At 46.5% G+C, this 21674-nt stretch overlaps 1 protein-coding gene across 2 annotated transcripts in view; it reads left to right on the top strand.

Annotated features, from left to right (window-relative positions):
• Window positions 1–21674, top strand: part of NXN (nucleoredoxin) — a 743311-nt gene that overhangs the window by 397269 nt on the left and 324368 nt on the right. For both annotated transcript variants that reach the window (XM_069615174.1, XM_069615175.1), the window contains exon 5: window positions 9144–9250. In XM_069615174.1, the coding sequence (XP_069471275.1) occupies window positions 9144–9250 (107 nt within the window). The remainder of the gene's footprint in view (window positions 1–9143; window positions 9251–21674) is intronic.

Here is a 21674-nt window from a genome sequence, read left to right as displayed (position 1 = left end):
GCAAAGGGAGCGGGAGAAGGGCAGGCAGAAACAGCGGAGGAACGAAGAATGAGCAGAAAGGGAGCCGGACTGGGCGCGAGGACCCAACCGGCGGAAAACGAGTAACCAAGGTAGAGAGCAACAGCGAGCAAGCAACTCAGGGCTAACGGGACGGAAGCGTTGTGACGCGTCCGTGACCCGGAAGTGACTGGTTAAAACACCAGGCCACGGAGCACTCATCCAATGAGAACAGAAGGAAAGTGAAACCAGGAAATGGGGGGCGTGACAGAAAGCTGCTGGTGGACGGGACTAAGTTCTGCGTCGCCAGCAGCTCCATAGACGCCAGGAACTCGGCGGCATGACACACATATCCAATCTCTCTGTTATGATATGGCATTTATGACCCGCCTGTACACAAGTGTTTCTAGGTGCGACAAGACAAGGAGGAGGAAACAAAGGGAGGACAAAATAACGATCTTACTAGGCCTTGTTTCATTCAGATCACGCAAGCCCAGGAAGAGGTAAGGTGGCTCATAGCTGCATAGGGAAGGGACTGTAGGGTTGCAGATACAGGCCCTTAAGTGCTGGGTAGCCCAGAGGCAGCGCAAGGGCAACTGGACATGCAGGAGCCTGGGCCCGAGTTCAGACGGTGACCAGTGCGCGGAGCAGTCTGGTGCATCAGCAGGGGAGAGGAAGAGCGAAATCTGAAGCGAAGAGGAAGGTCTTGAGTTACTTCCGGAACCATAGGTGGTTCTGCTAAAGTTTGAGAGCGACAGGGAGCCTGTTGCAGAGGGAGGCTGCAGCCGAGGAGATAGATCTGCTCCCAACTCTGTGCTTGGAGAAGCGTTTGACCCTCAGAGTTGGGGGTTGATGAACGCAGAGCTCGAGAAGTTAGATGTTTTGGAAGAGAAAGTTGGAGGTAGAGTGGTCTCAGGCCTCAGAGCCTTGTGGACGATGCAGAGGGGGTTGAATTTGATCCTTGCAGCCACGCGGAGCTAATGAAGAGATTTCAGAGCTGGAGAGATCCGATCCCTGGACTTGTGGCCAAGGACAAGTCTTGCAGTCCTGTTCTGGATTAGTTGTGAAGGTCAAAGTAGAGGCAGGAACATTTTAAAAGGGGCTGTTCCAATAGTCCAGCCTAGAGAGGAACAGAGCTCTGGAGACAGTGAGCTTCTTGGGAAAGTGAGAAAAGGAAGAATACCTCTGAGGAGGTGCAGCTGATAGTTTGTCTTCTTAGAGATGTCAGAGATGTGATGAGAGAAGGAGAGGGTGGAGGTGAAGATAACACCAAGGTTCATAGCCTCACAAGAAGGAGCAGGAAGAAGGCACCGAGGGGAGGGGCAGGGGGAGGGGGAGAAGGAAGGGGAGACCCCGAGACCGAATGAGGCAGATCTCGGTCTTACTGGTATGAAAGAAGAAGCAGAGGTGACCGAGGCGAGCCTGAAAGAGAGCCGAGTATCATCCGCATAACATTGAAAATTGGAGCATAAAGTAACAATGCAGTGAGTAAGAGGTGCCAGGTAGTGGTTGAAGATCCAGGGAGAGAAGTTAGACCCCTGTGGAAAACACCACGGGTAGACAGAGATAGTGAGAAAGAAGGCCTACCAGGCCAGGGCCTGATCAGTATTACCAAGGTTGTCACGTGGACGATTGAGCAGGATGGCATGATTGACGGTGTCACAAGCAGAGGCTAGATCAAGAAAAATGAGGGCAGAAGGGAGATTAGAGTCAAGATTGGAGAGCAAGTCTTTGCAGGTTTTCAGGAGAGCAGTTTCCGTTCTTCCGGCAGCTCTGAACGTTTTTGTACTTCTGCCAGCTCTGAAAAGATTCTGTGCTTCTGGAAGCTCTGAAGCCAGACTGGTGGTTATGGAGGCAACCAACAGATTCAGTATGTAGATTTAGCTGGGAGATAGACAGCTTTTCCAAGACTTTTTCCCTGGAAAGGAGTGATGGAGATCGGGCGATGGGTAGCTGGAGAGGAGGGATTGATCAAGCACCTTTTTAGAAGGGGGTGCACAAGAGTGCTTAAGGGGGAGGGGAAAGTTCTAGTGGCAAAGGCGTGATTGCAGAAATCTGGCAAGGCTGGACTAAGGGTGTCGATGTGGTCCTTGATAGTTTTGGATGAGCAGGGGAGAACCTGCTTTGGGGAGACTTTCATAGATCGGACTTGTCAAGAAACATTGTCAGGAGGAGGAGAGACAGCCTCAGACTGGCCAAGAGTGGTATAGGAGAAGAAAGAGGAAGTAGAGGAAGAGAGGATGGGACAGGATGTCCTAAGTTTTAGTAGTGAAATGAGAGGCCAAGGCCGTGCAGAGGGCCTGGGAGGGAACAGTAGATGTAGAGACTGCAGAAGGATTGACCAGCTCCTTGCATATTTTGAAAAGTTCAGCCGAGTTGTTAGATGCTGCAGAGATGCAGGCTTGGATGTAGACTCTCTTCTTAAAGAGGACGGAGAGTCTGTACTGCCTTTGGAGCAAGCGGCAGGCCAGTTTGTCAGGGGGTGCACCCAGTGCCCTCCACTTCCTCTCAGCCACCCTACACTTGCGTTTAAGGGCAGTGAGGTCAGAATCGTACCAAGAGTTGCTCTTGGATTTGGGCTTCAAGTGGATCCTCATGACAGGGGCAAGGACATCCAGATTTTGCGATAGAGAGATGAAGATTAGAGAGGGCTGTGTCAGGGTTTGAGTCAGCCAAAGGTGCAGGAGGAGGAAAGTAGTGGCGAAAGCCTCAACTGACACATGCTTCATGGGTTGGATGACGGAGAAAGTAGGTGGCAGTGCTGGAGTCGACTTGACTTGCGGGGAAGAGAGGTGGGATGACAGGAGAAAGTGATCACTCCAAGAGAGGAGTGGCAAGATGCTTATAGAAGGGGGAGGTCTGAGGAGATCAGAACATCCAGGGTGTGCCCTGTAGAGTGAGTCGGTCCAGAGGGAAGAATAGAGAGACAGAGAATCAGAGGTTGCGAAAGAGTCCTGAAGAAGGGCTCTAGCATCCAGGTGGATGCTCAAGTCTGAGGAGGAGAAGTTGAGAGGTAGAGGCAAGAAGCGATGAGGAGAAGTCCGCCTACCTTGAGGAAGAGGGCGACCTAGCCAGACGGCTTGTATATTGTGGCCACAGTGAGGGAGAGGCCAGGAGAGATGGAAAGCCTGCAGACCAGGCATTTAAATGAGGAGTAGTGCTGCATTGGAGTGATAGAAGCAGGGATCCAATCTGGGAAAATCAAGGCTACACCCCTACCGGGATGATTGGCTCTGGGTTCAGAGAGGATCTTGTAGCCATCGGGAAGGAGAGTGTCGAAACTCATGACGGAGCTGGCCGTGAACCAAGTCTCGGTGAGACAGAGTACACCCAAATCAAGCTCTTCCTGGAGATTTTCACCCCGGATCCCCCTCTGCCGGGCTCGGATCCACTTTAAAATCAAATTTTCAATCGGTCTCCCCCTACCGGGCTGGGACCATCTTCATCTACTTTGCCATAAACTTTCTTTATCAACATCGAAGACTTTTGACTGCGCCTGGGATTTTTGTTCGACATGTCATAGGACCACTTCGATTCATAATCATTTGCCACTCTTTCACTTTTGTTAACTCTTAGTTGGATACCTTATAAAGACCTTCGATTGAGCACACCCGCGGTGCTGCACCACTCTGTCAAGGGTATCGTATCTTGGTTTCAAAGTTCAATAACTCATCTGCCTTTCACTCGCGTTGGTTATTACACACGTTTCAATAATGTTTGTTTCAGAGCTCACTATACAATGTTGCTGCTTGCAACCTTGGCTTCAACTCACCGGCTGTGTTGATTTCGCTGACGCTGCTTTGTTGTTAGAGTCAAGGACAGTAGCACGGCAGCTGGTGATTCTCTCCGGCTTGATTAGCGACGCGCGAGAGCCCTGGGTATCCCCGACACACAATTCAGGATTCTTCACCTCTGTTACCTGGCCTTAAGTTTTCTATTCTCGAGGTTTCATGAATGTAACGGTCCCTTGTCGAAAAGGTCAAGGAAACTTCCATCCTTGCAATCCCCTTCTGTTTTGCCGTCTTTCTCCTCTTGTTAAACTGCCATCTTGGAACTGTTTCCTCGTGTGCTTTGCCTCGCTCAGTGTGTGCTCTCATGCTCTGCCTATTATCTGTGTGGGGAAGTTGCAATCCTCATGACTCCCATCTGCATCATCTTCGTCCCAGTGTTTCTCAGGATTGGGCAGGGGCAGATTGGGTGTGAACTCGAATACTCCCTGATAGTATAAAGGGGGGGGAGAGAGAGTTTGATGGGAATTACAAAAGGGACGAATATCGCCTCTTCCCTTTGAACATTCTCCACTGAATACTCCACTAAAGTGGTTGTCCCTTTTTATTCTGCCTCTAGAATCGGGACTTCCGAGAGACAGTATTTCTTTGGGCTTTAATGTAGTAGAACCCTGGGGAATAAGGTGGGAAAAATCTCTTGGTTTTTCCTAGGGTGGAGCAACGTCTTCCCCGATCTGGATAACTGGTTAATAAGAGCTTGTTCTTCAGAGCAAACTCAAGGACACCTCTACAACACCTACCACCTCTTGCACAAGTTGGGCCTCTACATCAATTTAGAGAAGTCTCCGGTTGCACCTTCACAAACACTCCAGTTCATCAAAGCGGTCATGGACTCCTCCTTGGGAAAGGACACCACCATCCCCCAAAATACAAGGTTTTACACATCCACCAGATGCTTCCCATATTCCAAAACTCCCCCACACTGCCAGCCAGCCCTGGTTTTCCTTTGGTTGCTGTGCCTCATGACGCTTCATCTTCCTGGTGCCTGAGGCTGGACTGGGAATGAAGTCGCTCCATTGGACCCTAGGATCTGTGGTCGTAATTCTCAGGCAGTATGACAGACTTAATTCAGGTCCCGAATATGGTCTCTCAGGATGTTGTGTGGCAGGACAACTATTTTGGAAACCGTGGCTGGAAGCAACCATGGTTACGAATGCTTCCCTAAAAGGCTGGGGCACACACCTGAATGAGTTGATGCTAAGTGGGTTGTGGTCCACGGCAGAGAGGTAACGTCACACAAACCCATTGGAGATGAGGGCATTCAGACGCAGACAGGCTTTTTTCCTTCGATGCATAGGAAAACTATCCTGCTCATGAAAGACAAGATGGTGGATATGCACTACATCAACAAGAAGATGGTTAGGCTCACTACCACTGTGCGGGGAGGCAATGCAGCCCTGGTTTCGGGCATTATAGAACAGGTTCTCCCTTTCCACGATCCACTTTGCTGAAAAGGAGAAGACCATGGCAGATGCCCTGAGAAGGCAGGGCTTGGTCTCTCACGAATGGGATCTGTGCCAGAATGTCTTTGCAGAGATAGTCACCCACTGGGGAACCCCTCAAGTAGATCTGTTTGCATCCATTTCTGCTCCAGGGAATTTCCCTTGAGAGGCGTACTATGGTATGCGTTTGTGGTGGACTGGAATTTTCCACTTCTATGTGTGTTCTCATCGATTCCTGTCATCCCTTTGTCATCAGGTGGTTGAGAAGGTTTGGAATGACCATGCTCCTTATCACCCCGGACTGGCCGTGTGAATGTGATACCACAGATCTTTTGGATATGGCCTTCTGCCCTCCTCGACATCTTCCTCACAGAGTGCGCTTACATGCACAAGAAGGTCTGATTCTCCATCCCAGCATCAACACCCTCAATCTCCACACTCAGCTTCTGTGAAGTTGAGATATAGAGACTGGGATCTTCTAGAAGATGTCATGGAGGTGTTGCTTACGGCCAGAAGACCAGCAACAAAGACCGTTTACTTCTCCCAATGGAAGACATTTTTCAGCTGGTGTAGCGCAAAAGACTTGGACCCTTATGTATACAATATGGCAACAGTTTCTTCTGTAGTTGTCCTACCAGTGGCTTTGGGTTAACACAGTCAATGTACACATAGTAGCGCATTCCATCTTTAAACGCATGCTGGGACAAGGCTCCCATTTCACCTTAGTGTTGCAGTTCTTTAAGGGACTGGTGAATACCTTTCATCCAACCGTCTTTGTGGTGCCGGCCTGGGACTTACATTTCGTTCTAACTTTCTTGATGGGAGCCTCGTTCAAATCAATGCATTGCTGTCCACTTAGATTACTTACTTGTACGAGGATTTTCCTAGTGGTAATTGCCTCCTCCTGAAGGGTGAGCCACCTTTCACAGTTTTTTCAAAGGACAAGGTGATGCTAGCAGTGTGCCCACCCTTTCTACCTAAAGAAGTATCAGGATTTCACCTTGTTCGGAAAGTTTAGGTGTCTATCCTCTGAACTAGGGATGGGCGAAAATGTTTAATTCCATTATGCAGGAAAATGTGCAGAATCCAGGCACAATTCGGACCAATCGCCCAATTTTGCCTGCACAGCGGAACTGGCAGTTTGGGACCTTTTTCCTGGCCGAAGTTACATTTTTTCAAAATGTTTTTTTTAAAAACTAATTTGGGGCGGAAAGGGGTGTTTTTTCCCCTTTTTAGATTGTTTTCTACTAATATTTCGGTTTGTGTGCGTTACAGACAAAGTTTCAGGGGAAAACAATTCCTGCAGCAAAAAAAGTCAAAAATTGGCAGAAAAGGTGGAAGACCGCCCAGCCACTGGAAAATATTTTTTGGTGCATTTTGCCAATTCAGTTTTGCCAGTGGAATTTTCGCCCGCCCCTACTGGCCCGTAGAGAGGTTACTTGGCCATGAATTGAATTTCTATGTAACCAGAACCAGCCAGTTTAAATCTGCGGACCGGCGATTTGTCGACTGTCCAAATGGATTGTGTTGGCAGTCTCTGCATGATACAATATAGCAAGGAAGAACATTTTAGAGGGCTTTCGGGCCCACTCCATTAGGGGGATGTCCACCTTGTCAGCCTCCATGGTGGCATCCCAATTATAGACATAGATCAAGCAACAGCATGGTTATCTCTACATAAATTTGCAAAGTGCTATTATACCCTGTCGCACCATTACTCCTGCTTTTGTCTGAGGTCAGCTTGGGCGTCCTTTTTATTTTTCCCTCCTCCTGCAAATGTGTGCTGCTATTGGGGCATATCTGGGATAAGCAATACATGGGAGGACACAATCCATTTCAAGAACAAATTACCAGAGGTAAGTAATCTTCTTTCTCACTGATGTTTCTCCCTCCGATTATTAATTCCCCTTCCATTCTACAACGCCAATAAGAGCTTTTTATGGTTTGAGAATTTCTGCTTTAGTGTCTTTTAATTACAAGAAGTACAGTGCTCCAAAAGGCCATGAAACACCTGTGTAGAAGGCTAAAGCCCAAACAAAAAGGCTGCTTTGTTTTTGAAGGACTCCAGCGACCCTCCCGGGTGAGTGGCAGAGTTGGGCAGGCGAGGCCAAGCCTCTGGTACTAACTTTGACTCGCAAACTGGAAGACAGCAAAGACAAACGCACACAGCCGCTGATTTGGCAAGTGACAGAGACCGGTGTGTGCTAAAGAAAGATTGAAGTGTCCGCATTATATTGCTCAATTGAAGACTGCACACGTGTAAGTGAGACGCCAAGAAAGGCAGACCTGCAAATGAACCTTGAAGTAACGATAGCTGTAAAGTCAGCGATACTGAGTAACTGAGTGGTCCGGGCGAAAGGAAGTAACCCATTTGAAAGTCTCTGTGAAAGGTGAAAAACCTTATTTGTGATAAAGTGAATGAACTGTAAAAGTGAGGTGATGAAAATTAACCCAGAGAGAAGGGTAGAGTAAAAAGGTGAACGTTGAACTTTGATGCATAACACAGTGAACTACCCAGACCAGGAAGCACAGGGGCAAATAACATGAGTGAGTTGAAAGCTGGAAAGTCAAAGTGGTCCTGCGGAGGTCTGTAGAAAACGCCACACACACTTGAAAGTCTTCGACATCAGGAAACGGCCCGAGCCCGACTGAGGGAGAAGTGTTTTTGTTTTGCTGTGAAAGCTTTGAGACTGACTGAGCGAGACCAACGTGAACTTTTGCTGTGAAAGGTCTGAGCCCCAGCGAGGTTGATTGATGTGAACTTTATGGTGAACTGTGTTTTGGAAATTGGAAAGTAAGACTTTACCGGGGAAGGCCAGGCTGGCTACGAGCTGTGTTTTTAACTGCCTTTGTGTTAAAAATCTGAGCTACAATGTGGCATCACGCCTACAGGGACCGCCTTACTTCGTGCTCTCCAACGTGGGGAGGAGAGCTGACTCAGCCATCTTTATTCTTTATATTTGAACACTTTCCTTTACATACATATTCTCCTTTTCATACTTTGTGTACAAGATATAGGGCAGGCATTAGGTTTCGTTATTATAGACCATTTTGATTTGATAGACTCAACTAGGACTGTTATATTTATTATTTGATGGCCGAGACTACTCCCATCTTAGCTATAGGGCAAAGTAGGAATTTCACCAACCCCATTGAAACTTCAAATAAAGATTTTACAAATTGGACCTTTTTTAAGTCAGTTTCATACTTGTGATACCATGCCTCCCTTACACTGTCAACGTCACATCTGGCTTCGCCGAAAGAGTGTTGAGGGCTCTGCACCACATGGCACCCTGGTGACAAAATATTTTCCAAAATCTGCTGCTGCCTGAAAATCTACTTAAAATGAGGACTATCCATCAGACAAAACATTACCAGAGGTAAGTAATGTGTTGTTCTTTGTACACTGGCTAATATGAGTGCCTTATTTGATAGCGTTCTACGGTTAATAGCAAGTTTTAGAAGTGCACAGAGGAAACATTTAAGATGTGGGTGATGTACGGAGCAAGGGTAGAACTAAGCAGAGAAAGAGAATGTAAATGGCATATTAGATCATAGTGCATATGGGGATGCCAGGATTCATAGCATAAAGGGTGAAGGTTTAATTAATAGACCCACTTTGTAGGTAATATATGAAAGCATTACTGTAACCCTTGCAATTCACAGTGGTGTCAAGTGATGTAAATGCAGGAAAGTCACAATTGCAATCCTCTGTTATATAAGGCTATATAGGTGTATTAAAGTGCAGGGCGATATGTACAAACATTAAAAATGGCTAGCTTCTGTACGAAACACAAGCTCATTTGGATGCTGTATAGTTTTTCATAGTAATCTTGCTTACGAATGCGGAAAGTAGGTAGGTTAAGGCATTTTCAAGAGGGGAAGATTTTTAAAATTGTTGTTTTGTGTTCTGCAGATCTGAAGACTCCTTTAAGCAATACTTCAATGAAATGCCCTGGTTTGCTGTGCCATACAGTGATGAATCTAGAAGATCACGCCTTAACCGTCTTTATGGAATACAAGGTTGCCATCGTAACAGTTTCAAATTTAATTCTTCGTTAGTCTTATAAAAATTTTTTATATGCATTGTATTTGTAATTGGATTGTCTTAAAAACCATAATAACCTAATGAGAGCTCATTCTTGGGGCTAAAGCTTGGTAAGATTAGATTGCCAGGTTTCAGACAATTTGTCAACCACAAAGCAAATTGAGATTTGCTTTGTGGTTGACTCATTTAGGGCCTCCCTTCCGCGTTTTTTCCCAGTCTTGCAGAACTATCACAAAAGCTTTTGCTAAAATGTTAAAATCCAACAAATATAAAACCTACAAACGGCTAATAAACTTACTAAAAATAAACAAATTAATAACAAGTCTGTTAGCAATATAAAAAATAAAAGGTCTACAATATAATGCTCACTATATAAAATGTTAATTAAATATCAATTGAAATCAGTTGGTGAAAAATGACCTGTGAGTAGAGAATGGAAATCCAGGCTCTTCCACCATACCGATTAATAGCATAACGATGCCAGAAAATAAGTGGACTTTGAGCAGCCGGAAAGAGGAGCAGATAAGGTTAAAAGATGCGGGCTGAGAAGCATCTGGACCAGCCTGCTTTGGCCTCTGGCTCCCGTTGTACTCTGCAGAAACACTGAGTTCCCAGGCCAGTTTAAATATGACACTCATTGCAAGGAATCTCACACTAACAACATTACGGAGAAGAAATGTCATAACATATTTATCTGCGACGCACACTTCCGGTTCGAAAAGAGACCTACAGGTGTTCTACAATCCTGCTTTAAGAAAATAAGAATCCTTTTTATACATGGTAACGGAAATGGATGCAAGATTTTTGGGAAATATGTCTAATACATGAAGTTCTACCAAATTTCATCTATGCTTTTTTGAAGCTGAAAAAACACATCTCACCATATGATTCTCTGAATTTATTTTGAAATGTGTTAAGTACTCACACCTGAAGACATTTTATGGAAACTGTAAGAGCACAATTAAATTAAGAAGTAGCTGTCAATTCTTTTTTCATCAATTATGCGACTCACTTACCTTACGTCAATCGATGATGTAGAAACTTCAGGTCTCATTAAACACTAACACTGGAGTTTCTAGGTTAGTCTCATGAGGAATATTTAGATAATTGATAGTTCCTTGTGCAAAATCTGAGACTGTTTGAATAATTTCTACGTTCTGCTAAACAAATTCAGTTGGCGGTTAAAGATGTAAAGAACAGGAAAGTAGACAATAGATTATCATGGAACAATATCACATTGAAAGGTTTGGTCTTGTTTTATAAAAATCTTAAGGACTGAATCAAAACAAATAGATAGGCTAATAAAGGAATCTAAGAAATAAACCATCTCAGAAGAACAGAGGTTAAAGTCATTGTTTACACACATTGATTGTACCATTTAAATTCAATATAAACACCAATTGTGCTTTATGATCTTTATTGCCAGTGAAAATGCATATATTTGTGTGTATCGAAGACTGTCTCTAAAGTGGGATTTAATTCAAACAAGTCTAGCTCTTTAGATCTACAGCTGCATATGGAGGTGTCAAAGGTTTGTCGTCAAGAAACATCAGGCAGAGAATCTTGGTAAAGCAGAGCAGCCTGTGATCAGATGTAGTAACATAGAAACAATTGCACAAGAGGAAATCCAGCATGGAAACTAGCACCCATAATATGGCTTTTATATTAATGTTTACAGGTATGTGTTCAATAAGAACTTAAATGTCCCTTACAATCACACGGAAGATGAACATGCTCGTCACTGACAGTTGCTGTTACAGATAATGACTATGCTGCACCAACTGACATGACATGCAAGGGAAGACTGAGTTTCTTGAGATGTCTTAAGACCGTTCCCAGGTACTCCGAACAGTAAGCATTACCAGGATTGGCACTTGTACCCCTAGATCCTGGTGATCAACAAACTCCAACAGCTGGCAGAACGAAGGATAGAAAACCCAAAGCCTGTGTTTATTAATGAATTCTGTACGACTGACAATGTTTCCACTTGCACCGATTTTCAAGCTGTCGACCGAGGTCTCATTTTGTACTACGTTTGCAGCTCTTCAATAAGGAGCTGTTCAATCTCGAATTTCTCCTTTGACCTTTGTTCACTCTAGTGGAATCTGCATTCATTGTGACTTACATGATCATATATCACTCTCTCCCCAATGCTAGACTTTAACAAATCACCAAGCAGATCCTTAAATCAATGCATTCATGTTTCTTGTGTTTTATAGAAAACCATATTTCTGATGTTTGTTAATCTGCTTAGAATCACATGCTGTGCATAGGTCCGACATCCAGTGGTCACTGCGGAGTATTGCATTTTGTTTTTCGTAGTCGAAAAGGGGACGTCGACAAGGCGTGTCTGTAACACTATCCCTAAAGTGACGTGCGGTGTACCCACAATCCCTCACGCGTCGAGGTCCCTCAGATTGTTTTTTCCGCCCAGCTTTTGGTCGCCTTTACGCGGAGCTCCTTGAGAGACATTGCAAAACATATTTCCTGGACCTTGGTCCTGACTTATTACATTAACACATAGATCCCTCCCCTCGACGTAGCTGCGGAGCTGTTTCTCCGCTGAACAAGATCTTCGACGGAGGAGACGAAACGGAGGAGATCCTTCGGTGCTACCGAACACGTGGCCTGGCCTCGCCGGCCAACATACAGTAGGGAGAGTGGGGGTGGAACTATCTTGTTTCTCTTCGAGAATGCCTTTCCTTTTCCCTTCCCTTTCCCTCGGGGTTGTTATCACCACAAATTATTGCCTCAGCTATGGAGAGGACACCCTTTAGGTTTTGCCCGCGCTGCAAGGGCAAGTACACCTGGAAGGACAAGCATAAACGCTGTAATCGTTGCTTGCCCCTCGATCATAAAGAAGACGGCTGCGCGGCTTGTCAACTTTTAAAACCCAAAACTCTAAAAGAACGTAGAGTCAAGAGGTGGGCGGCCTACGCCATGTCGAAGTCCAATTCCTCACCCGCCGCCGCTGTTGCGGAAAGTGACGAGGAAGGTGATAACACGACCTCCGTTGCGGAAGTCTTAAACCTCTCGAGGGAGTGCTCACGCTCCTCGCCGTCCGTCACCGGCCCCGACGGGCTCGGCTCACGCCCTGCTTATGGGGATGAACACCCCAGCGACAAGGACGCACAAAAGACTCACTCCCATAAGCACACAACCCACGGCTCTTCTTCGTCAAAGACGAAGAATCCATCAGCGCCGAAGGAGACGCAGGGCACCCCGGCGTCTACCTCAGACCGTAAGAGTATAAAGCCCCGCTCGCAAACGCAGCCGCGACCAGCGACTGGGCTTTCCACAGATAAAGGCGCTACCCCAAAACCATCCGACGTAACGCTCCATGTAAGAGCGCCCGTCGCAGTACAACACGCAACGCCCGTAACGTCGAGGCCAGAAACCTCCACAGACAATTTATTTGTCGAGAGCCTAGCGGGGATTGTTTCCACCGATGCCCATAAGCGGACGACGAAAGACACGTCGAATACCGCGCAAAGGGTTAGAGACACGCCGAAAAAGCCGAAGGGGAGCCAGGAACTGCCCCCTTCATCTAGAGGGACTCCTGGCCTACCGGAAGGTTTTTCAGACGGCGACGGAAGCCTTTCTTCGACATTGTGGGAGAGGTCAAAGCGTTTCCAGGCAGAAAACACTAATTCCTCCCCCCCCCCCCCCCAGACTACTCAGGGGTACCCCATGAAACTCTGGAGAGACTCCATTTCTGTATGGAGAAAATTGAAAGGTTTATGGAACACCAAAACCTACCAACACCCAAAAGACCAAGAGAAGGACCCCAGGGTCAAATTTCCTAGGCTGTTTAATCCTTCACATGAGGAATTAGATGTGTATGACCTCACTGAAGAGGAACAACATTTTCAGGAAGAGGATGAATTTTTGGGTGTAGAGGAAGAACAAAACCTAGAGGAGGAGGGTTTTCAAGAAGATCCAGATACAGGTGCAGGGGGCTTCAGAGAAGAATTAGAGGTAGTTACCTCACACCCCTGGCAGTCCCCAACAGCGTACTCTGACCCTGATGCCATAACCCTATCTCCTCCCAAAGACTCGCCAATTAGGAACAGATCTCCTATAGATGACCAGCCTACGTTTAATGCACTGTTGCGCAAAGCAGCAGCGCATTTCGAATTAGACACAGGGGAGACCTCTCCTGACATTGACTTTGTGGAAAAAGTAATTAAGGAGAAACCCCCTGTCAGTCAAACCATTCCACTCCTTGCTTCAGTAAAAAGAAGAATCACCCCTTCTCTATCCACTCCTGCGTTGGTCAGAGGGGTCAACCCTCGAATAGAAAAACTCTTCAGTCCATCTCCTTCTGACCCTTTGTATGTCAGGCGCCACTCCGTACCAGACTCCCTTGTAGTAACTAATACAAGGAAGAGGGCAGGGGGGCCACTGTCCACCAGCGAGGCACCTCCAGACAAGGAGGGGAAAAAGCTGTATGCCCTGGGGAAAAGAATCACAGCTTCTGCCGCTTTCTCAGCAAGGATCGCTAATAACAACTCTTTACTAGCAAGCTACGCACAGTGGAGCAAGCTACGTAGTGACGCTGAAGAGGCACCAGAACCCCTGCGTACACGCCTTCTGGCCACAATCACAGAAGGGACAGTAGTGAACCAAAGCATTGTTAAAAACACTTTAGATGCTGCAGAGACTGCTGGGCGTTCCCTAGTCCAAGGGATACTCCTCAAACGCCATGTCTGGCTGCGCAATTCGGGGTTTAAACCTGAAACAGAGGCTTCCCTGATCAACAAACCTATAGAGGATACCTTTCTCTTTGGTAAGGCAGTTGATGAGGCCCTAGAAAATGCTAAAAAGGAGTTTGACACTATCAAGACCCTTGACCATATTTCTAGGCCCCCTAACAGACGCGGCTATGGCAATAAGCGCTTTTTTTCGTGGCCAACGCCAGCAGCAGAAACAACAACAATACTCTGCCAACAACTGGTCCTCTAACCAGGGTAATAGTGGCCAGTACAATCAGAGAGGCCAACGCCGTGTCAAGGGGAGAGGTCGGGCCTCTACCCCTAGAGGCTCCCAGGCCAATAACAGCAAATGACCCGAAGATCTGGGTCCCCTCCCATGCATCGCTGGTCGGGGGTCCGTTAACATCGTTTCTTCCAGCATGGGAGGGAATAACATCAGACCGTTGGGTACTATCAACCATAGCCCGCGGATACTGTATAGAATTCAACAGTTCCCCAACATACAAACCCCCACGGGGACGACGCATGACACCAGAACACCTTGCCATCCTTCTACAGGAAGTGGAACAGCTACTGGAAAAAGGAGCTATAGAGGTTGTGCCTCTATCTCAGGTAACGGAAGGTATTTATTCAGTGTACTTCCTTGTACCCAAAAAGGACCTAACCATGCGCCCTGTATTAGATCTGCGCCCAGCGAACAAATTTGTCAAACCCCAAAAGTTTTGTATGGTAACCTTACAGGAAGTAATCCCCTTACTATCACAAGGGGATTACATGACAACACTGGACATGAAAGATGCATACTTTCATATTTTAATGTTGCCAGCGCACAGAAAATACCTCAGGTTCATGATAGAGAACAAACACTACCAGTTCAGAGTGCTACCCTTCGGGATAGCATCAGCACCAAGGGTATTCACGAAAGTACTGGCAGTGGCAGCGGCACATATGCGCAAGTTGTCCATCCCAGTATACCCTTACCTCGACGATTGGCTCATAACAGGGGATTCTTACGAAACATGCTTCTCCAATACCCAAAAGACCGTAGACCTTGTGTTCCAACTGGGCTTCTCCATCAACGAGAAGAAGTCCAGCTTAGACCCCAGCCAGATCAAACAATTCCTAGGGGCTCTAATTCGAACAAAGGACGGCCTCGTCTTCCCCTCCAGCGAGAGGGTCCAAAACATGCTGTTTCAGATCCCCCAATATGTGGCAGGTCGAGAGGTGACGGTACGCAAAGCAATGCGCTTGCTAGGAATGATGGCGTCATGTATTTATTTGGTACCTCACGCGCGCCTGCGCACCGCCCAATGCAAGAGTGGCTCTACAGCCAGTGGACAATGGGACGATCTAGTGGTGGTCTCGCAGGCCTTGGTTCTCTCGCTACGGTGGTGGACAAAGGAAAACCTGCTAATAGGGAAACCTTTTGCCACACCCGCAGTGGCAGCCACTCTAACCACAGACGCATCCCTCAAAGGATGGGGGGGCTCACCTATCCCATCAGACTGCTCACGGAGTGTGGACTCCGAGCGTAGCATCCAAGCACATAAATCTACTGGAGTTACTGGCGGTGTTCAAGGCACTGAAAGCCTTCCAGGAACACCTACAAGGAAAGGTGGTGATGGTCCTCACGGACAGCACCACAGCCATGTACTACCTCAACAAGCAAGGGGGAACCCACTCTCCAGGACTGTCCAAGCTGTCCCAGAACATCTGGAAGTGGGCTCTCAGACACATGTTCCTACTGTCACAACATGTACCAGGGGAACTCAATCTGCTAGCAGACGAACTCAGCAGAGATTTCCCCCTGCCCGCAGAGTACGAATGGCGGTTACACGAAGACATCGTCTTCGACGTCTTCACACAGTGGGGTTTCCCAGAAATAGACCTGTTTGCAACCCTGGAGAACTCACAATGCCAAGATTACGCCTCCAGGTACCCTCAGAACCAGTCCAAGGGGAACGGTCTATCGATTCCATGGTCAGGGAAATTTGTTAACGCTTTTCCCCCCCAACTCCCCTTCTCAACAAGATTGTGCACAAGATGCACCGGGAACAAGCCACCATGATACTAGTGGCCCCTATTGGGCCCGGCAACCATGATTCGCTCATCTGATGGAGATGTCTGTCTCCAACAGTGAAACTGCCATGCCCGTACAACATGCTGTCACAGGACAAGGGCAGGACACTGCATCCATGCCCTCAAACCTTGAACTTAGCAGCCTGGCTCCTGAGGTCATAGAATTTGGACATTTACAACTTCCACAAAGGTGCATGGACATTCTCAGGGAAGCTAGAAAACCTAACACTCGTCACTGTTATTCTAGCAAATGGAAGAGATTTGTCATCTGGTGTAGAGGAAGAAGCATCAACCCCGTTGACTGCTCTCCCACACAAATTGTCCTGTACCTGACCCATTTGCTGGACTCGGGTCTAGTATTCACTTCTATTAAAGTCCACCTAGCGGCACTTTCTGCATACACCACTTCCCAACTCAAAGTGTCATGGTGGAAAGTCCCAGTTATCAAAGCCTTCATGGAAGGGGCAAAAAGGATACACCCTCCAATAGCAAACCCAGCTCCAGGCTGGGACCTAAATGTGGTACTCACCAGGCTCATGGGTTCACCCTTTGAACCCATGCACAAGGCAACTCTTAAAGACCTCACTCTTAAGACTGCTTTTCTAATAGCTATCACCTCCATTAGGAGAGTAAGTGAACTACAGGCTCTTTCTGTTCTAGACCCCATTGTAACGGTTCACAGAGATAAGGTGGTTCTACGCACACACCCAAGGTTTGCACCGAAATTCACCTCGAAATTCCATGTCAACCAGTCAGTAGAACTACCAACGTTCTTTCAAAATCCTTCAAATCTAGGAGAAAAGAGCCTGCATACACTTGATGTGCGCAGAGCTGTCATGTTTTATATGGAAAGAACTAGACCACTGAGAAAGACTAATCAGCTCTTTGTCTCGGTGGCAGCAGGAAGAGAAGGAGATGCAGTATCAAAGTCCACTATATCTAGATGGATTGTTCAATGCATCACTCTCTGTTATACTCTTGCTAAGAGAGAACTACCCTTCAAGCCAAGAGCACACTCTACTCGTGGCACTGGGGCATCCATAGCATTAATTGCAAATGTTCCCCTTGAGTCCATCCGCAAAGCGGCAACCTGGAGTTCTGTACACACCTTTACAAAACATTACTGTCTAGATGCCCACTCTAGAGCTGATTCCCAGGTGGGACAAGGAGTATTAAGACACCTTTTCTCTACTGTTCCTTCTCACAACCCACCTCCAACTCCGGGTACTGCTCGCTAGTCTATGCACAGCATGTGATTCTAAGCAGATTAACAAACATCAGAAGACAATGCATTACTTACCGTAAAAGCATTTCTGATGGTTGTATCTGCTTAGATTCACATGCGCCCACCCTTCCTCCCCGCTCGGATGGAAGGAACATAGACATCCTTTTATATCTCTCTCTTTTCTGTACTCACTCACGTCTAGAAGGCTCCCTTAGGGCAGAAAAAATACAAACAGAGGGACCTCGACGCGTGAGGGATTTTGGGTACACCGCACGTCACTATAGGGATAGTGTTACAGACACGCCTTGTCGACGTCCCCTTTTCGACTACGAAAAACAAAATGCAATACTCTGCATTGACCACTGGATGTCGGATCTATGCACAGCATGTGAATCTAAGCAGATACAACCATCAGAAATGCTTTTACGGTAAGTAATGCATTGTCATTCTTTTTCATGTGGATGTAGACTTTGCCATCGGACAGTCAGGTTTAAACTTGGTTTGAGGTTCAAAAGTTCCACATCTCAACTTGATTTAAATTCATGAGCAGCCCCATGTCTGAACTTGTGTTAAAGCTTCTCCCCTTCCCCATGACAGTGTCTCTGTGGGGAAAATGTATTTTAGTCAGGATCTCTTTGTAGAACGATTTTTTTTATTGCTGTATAGATGTTACCCAAATAAGGGACCTGCAGATAGACATGTAGAGATGTGTTGACACTTTTCTGCCTTTTACATTAGAAATCTTGCTCCCTAGAGTTGATTGGAAGAACTTATGCAATACAATGTTGACGCCCCTTGTCTTAGAGGCATAACATCTTAAAATGTCTTGATATATATTTTATTCAGGATGTATGTTTTTTATAACATAAGTTTATTGTAAAATACCGGTTTCCTTGTTTCCTATTTATACATAAGAATAATCACTTTCTTCCTTTTCACACATCTGTTTAGCCGTTTAACATTACATGATTTGTTTCCAGTTTCTTGCCTTTAGTAAACTAACTTTAGCCCAAACTAATACTTTACGACGCACAGTATGAATGAACTGATAACAATGAACCATGCCTCAGTTAATAATATCTGACGGCTATCCCTTAGCAATATTTCAAAATAAACCAAACAAATCTGCTTTCAACAGCAGGGACAATATTGACAAATAATGGTAAGCAACAAATGGAAAAAGGAACTTTCGAATGGATTTTGTCCTCCCACATGTTCCTTGTCTTGGATATTCATTTCCAGCTTGCTGGCCTTGGAAAGTTTTTTTCAGTAGAGGGCGCTGCACGTCGATGTCCCTCCAGTCAATGTCCCTCGGAGGCCTCCGCAGCATCCATTGCTCAGTTCAGTTTTTCCGCGCTTCGTAAGCCTCCGAGACGTAACGCTTGGTTCCTCGGTGAATCAAAATCTTCAAAATTTTGTGAAGAAAAAACATTGAATCTTCAATCCACTATGGCATCTTCGTCAGCGCCATCAACGCCCTGATCCAGCTTTAAAAAATGTAAGGATTGTGGTAAAAAGATATTGTTGACTTATCCCCACAGGATCTGTCTATGGTGCCTGGGCCCAGAGCACCCGTGTTCAGAGTGTGAAGAATGTCTTTCTATGATGGCGAAAGCCTTGAGGGAGCGTAGGGGGAAGCTGGAGAAAGGTAAGACTGTTAAATCTGTTACACCATCAAAATTGACCTCTGACGAATCAAGACCGTCGCCTCCTTGTCGAAAAAGAAAGCATTCCCGCTCGAGATCTAGAAGCGGATCACACCACTCATCTGCTTTGAGGCACAATAAGAGGCGCCATAGATCGGCCTCATCTTCGTCCGTCAGTTCCCCAGAAAAAGTTGCTTGTCCCACGAAGTACAGCTCCCCGGCTCAGTGGGAAGATTTTTGTTTGAAAATGTTAAGGGTCTTTGAGAACGCAGCTTTGCCCCAGCTCGGAGATACCTAGGGGCGATACCCCGGGTTAAAAACCTGATAAACATAAAAGCTGTGAGTCGTCGACCTCAGCAAAACATACTCCTCGAGAGCATCATGAACCCTCGAGTAGAGAAAAAGCCTCTTCGACGCATAAGGCATCAACCTTACCGCTGAAGTCTAAATCTGCGCCATCGACGACTTTGAAGGAGAAATTACCGGCACCTCGTACACCTTCAACGCCATCCACACCCGAGGCATCAGAGTCTCCTTTGAGAATGTCGAGACCGGTGTTGACCCCATTGGCGACATCGAAGAAAGTCCCAAATCTCAAGTACATTGACGCCTTTCTCTATTATGTTGAGACCTATGACGTCTACCTCGATGATTTTGAGTCTTTTCGAGTCAGTGATGACTAATATAGCTCCATAATCACGTGAGATGGGCTTCACACCCCTTCCATGCCCTGAATATTTCAAGGCTTTATCTTCCATATTTGAAGAAGGGAAAGACTCGGATTTAGAAAGGCCTTTTGGTCTTCAATCTACAAGACCTGTGCCAGAGGATTTTGTACCAGAAGAGGTTAGGCTAAAGGATCTACAAGAGTCCTTACATGAGGCCAGTGGTATTGATGCCTCTCCAGAGGTAGACTTTAGTAAACCGGAGCCTGGTGATCATGCTGAAGGAAGTTATAGGTCACTTATGAACAGGGTAATGGAATATATCGGGTGGACGAGACCTACACCCTCTTTTGACCAAGATGACCTAACGGACATTTTAGATAAGGGACCTCAAGAAGACCCTATAGTTCCCTTCCATAAAGCATTGCAGAAAAAAGTAGCCACAAATTCGGAGACTCCAGAAGTAATTCCTGCAGTCAGTAAGAAACTCTCTGCAAAATATAGGACATTAACTTCAGACCATCCTTAATTATCTAAGCTCCCGACTCCAGAGAGTCTAGTAGTCCAAGCTGCTACTTCATCAGTCAGACAATCAGCATACCCCACAATTCCACAGGATTGTGGCAACAAGAAATTTAATGCCATGGCCAAGAAGGTCTTCTCGGCATATAGCATGGCTCTTAAGTCTGCTAACGCCACTTGCTTGCTGGCAAGGTTCAGCCACAACGTTTGGGAGTGTGCTTCGATGGCGGCTGACCACCTCCCAGAGGGAGAGGAGAGGGACGGTTTCTTGAGCATTATCAAGGACGGAAGGGATGCGATGTGTGAGTCCCTTCAAACTGGTCTTGACTTTGTTGACAGCATCAGCAGAGCCATGGTGGCTAGTACCACAATCTGTAGATTTGCGTGGATGTGGAAATCTGGCTTAGCTCCTGATGTGCAATCCAGTCTTCTGAATATGCCCTTTGACAGCACCGATGTATTTGGTAAAAAATCTGATGACAGTTTCGAGAAGTTGCAAACCTCCAAAGCAGCGGCCAAATCCCTTGGAACTGCAGATCGACAAACTCCAAACCACCCCACAGGTACGCCCTGGAGGGGTAAGTCCTTTCGCTTTTACTATGGTTTCGGAAAAGTCAGAGGGCAGCCAGCTCAAAGGGGCCAGAGACTATTTACCTGTGGTGGACGGGTCAAAGGTACCAAGTCTGCATCCGCAGGTGTTGCCTTGCCCTCAGCATTTGCGTCAGCCGCTCCAAAACCCCTCTGAGGTCTCACCACACAAGACACAAGTAGGAGGCAGGTTAACTCAACATTTGACAGAATGGCAGGCTATTAGGTTACTGCCTACCTTTTCTACACACCCCTCATAGTCATCCACAGGGGAACAACCCGTTGATGTTTCCAGACCCGCTCCTTATGAAGGAGATTTCAGACCTGCTAGAGAAAGGTGCTATAGAACCGGTACCTGTAGCGGAGAGGAACAAAGGTTGGTACTCCCCATATTTCCTAATCCCGAAAAAGGAAGGAGGCATGAGACCCATATTGGACACAAGAATTGAGCAAATTCCTCAGGAAAGACAAGTTCAAGATGGTAACTCTTTCTCAAATCCTTCAGCCCCTCCAACTTCAGGATTGGTTGGTATCTCTGGACCTTCAGGATGCTTACTTTCATGTGCCAATCCATCTAAAGCACAGAAAGTACCTGAGGTTCTGTCACGACCCTCAGCCCTGATCCCCACTGGCACGCCCATTGGCCAGGTGGAATCAGACTCTGATCACAAAGAAGGCCTGGCATCCGCTTCACAGGCGCTCATGGGGGCAGTCCTGGCGCCTTTGGCGCCTGGCTCATAAATAGGGAAAGACATCAGTTAAGGGAACTACTTTATTCAGGCATTCAGCCAACATGGATGCATCCACATAGCTTGATTCCTAGAACCAAGCTATGCGGTATAGTGTTTTAGGTGTGGTGGCCTAGGGACTACTTTACCTGGACTACTTTGCAGAGACTATTTAAACCACACCCGAACAAGACAACACGCTTCGCGTTACTTTACTACTAGCAACGTGAC

The sequence above is a fragment of the Ambystoma mexicanum genome, chromosome 9, assembly GCF_040938575.1.
Source record: "Ambystoma mexicanum isolate Mex_15411 chromosome 9, UKY_AmexF1_1, whole genome shotgun sequence".
NCBI classification, from domain to species: Eukaryota; Metazoa; Chordata; class Amphibia; order Caudata; family Ambystomatidae; genus Ambystoma; species Ambystoma mexicanum.
This window is presented reverse-complemented; position numbering and strand designations above follow the sequence as displayed.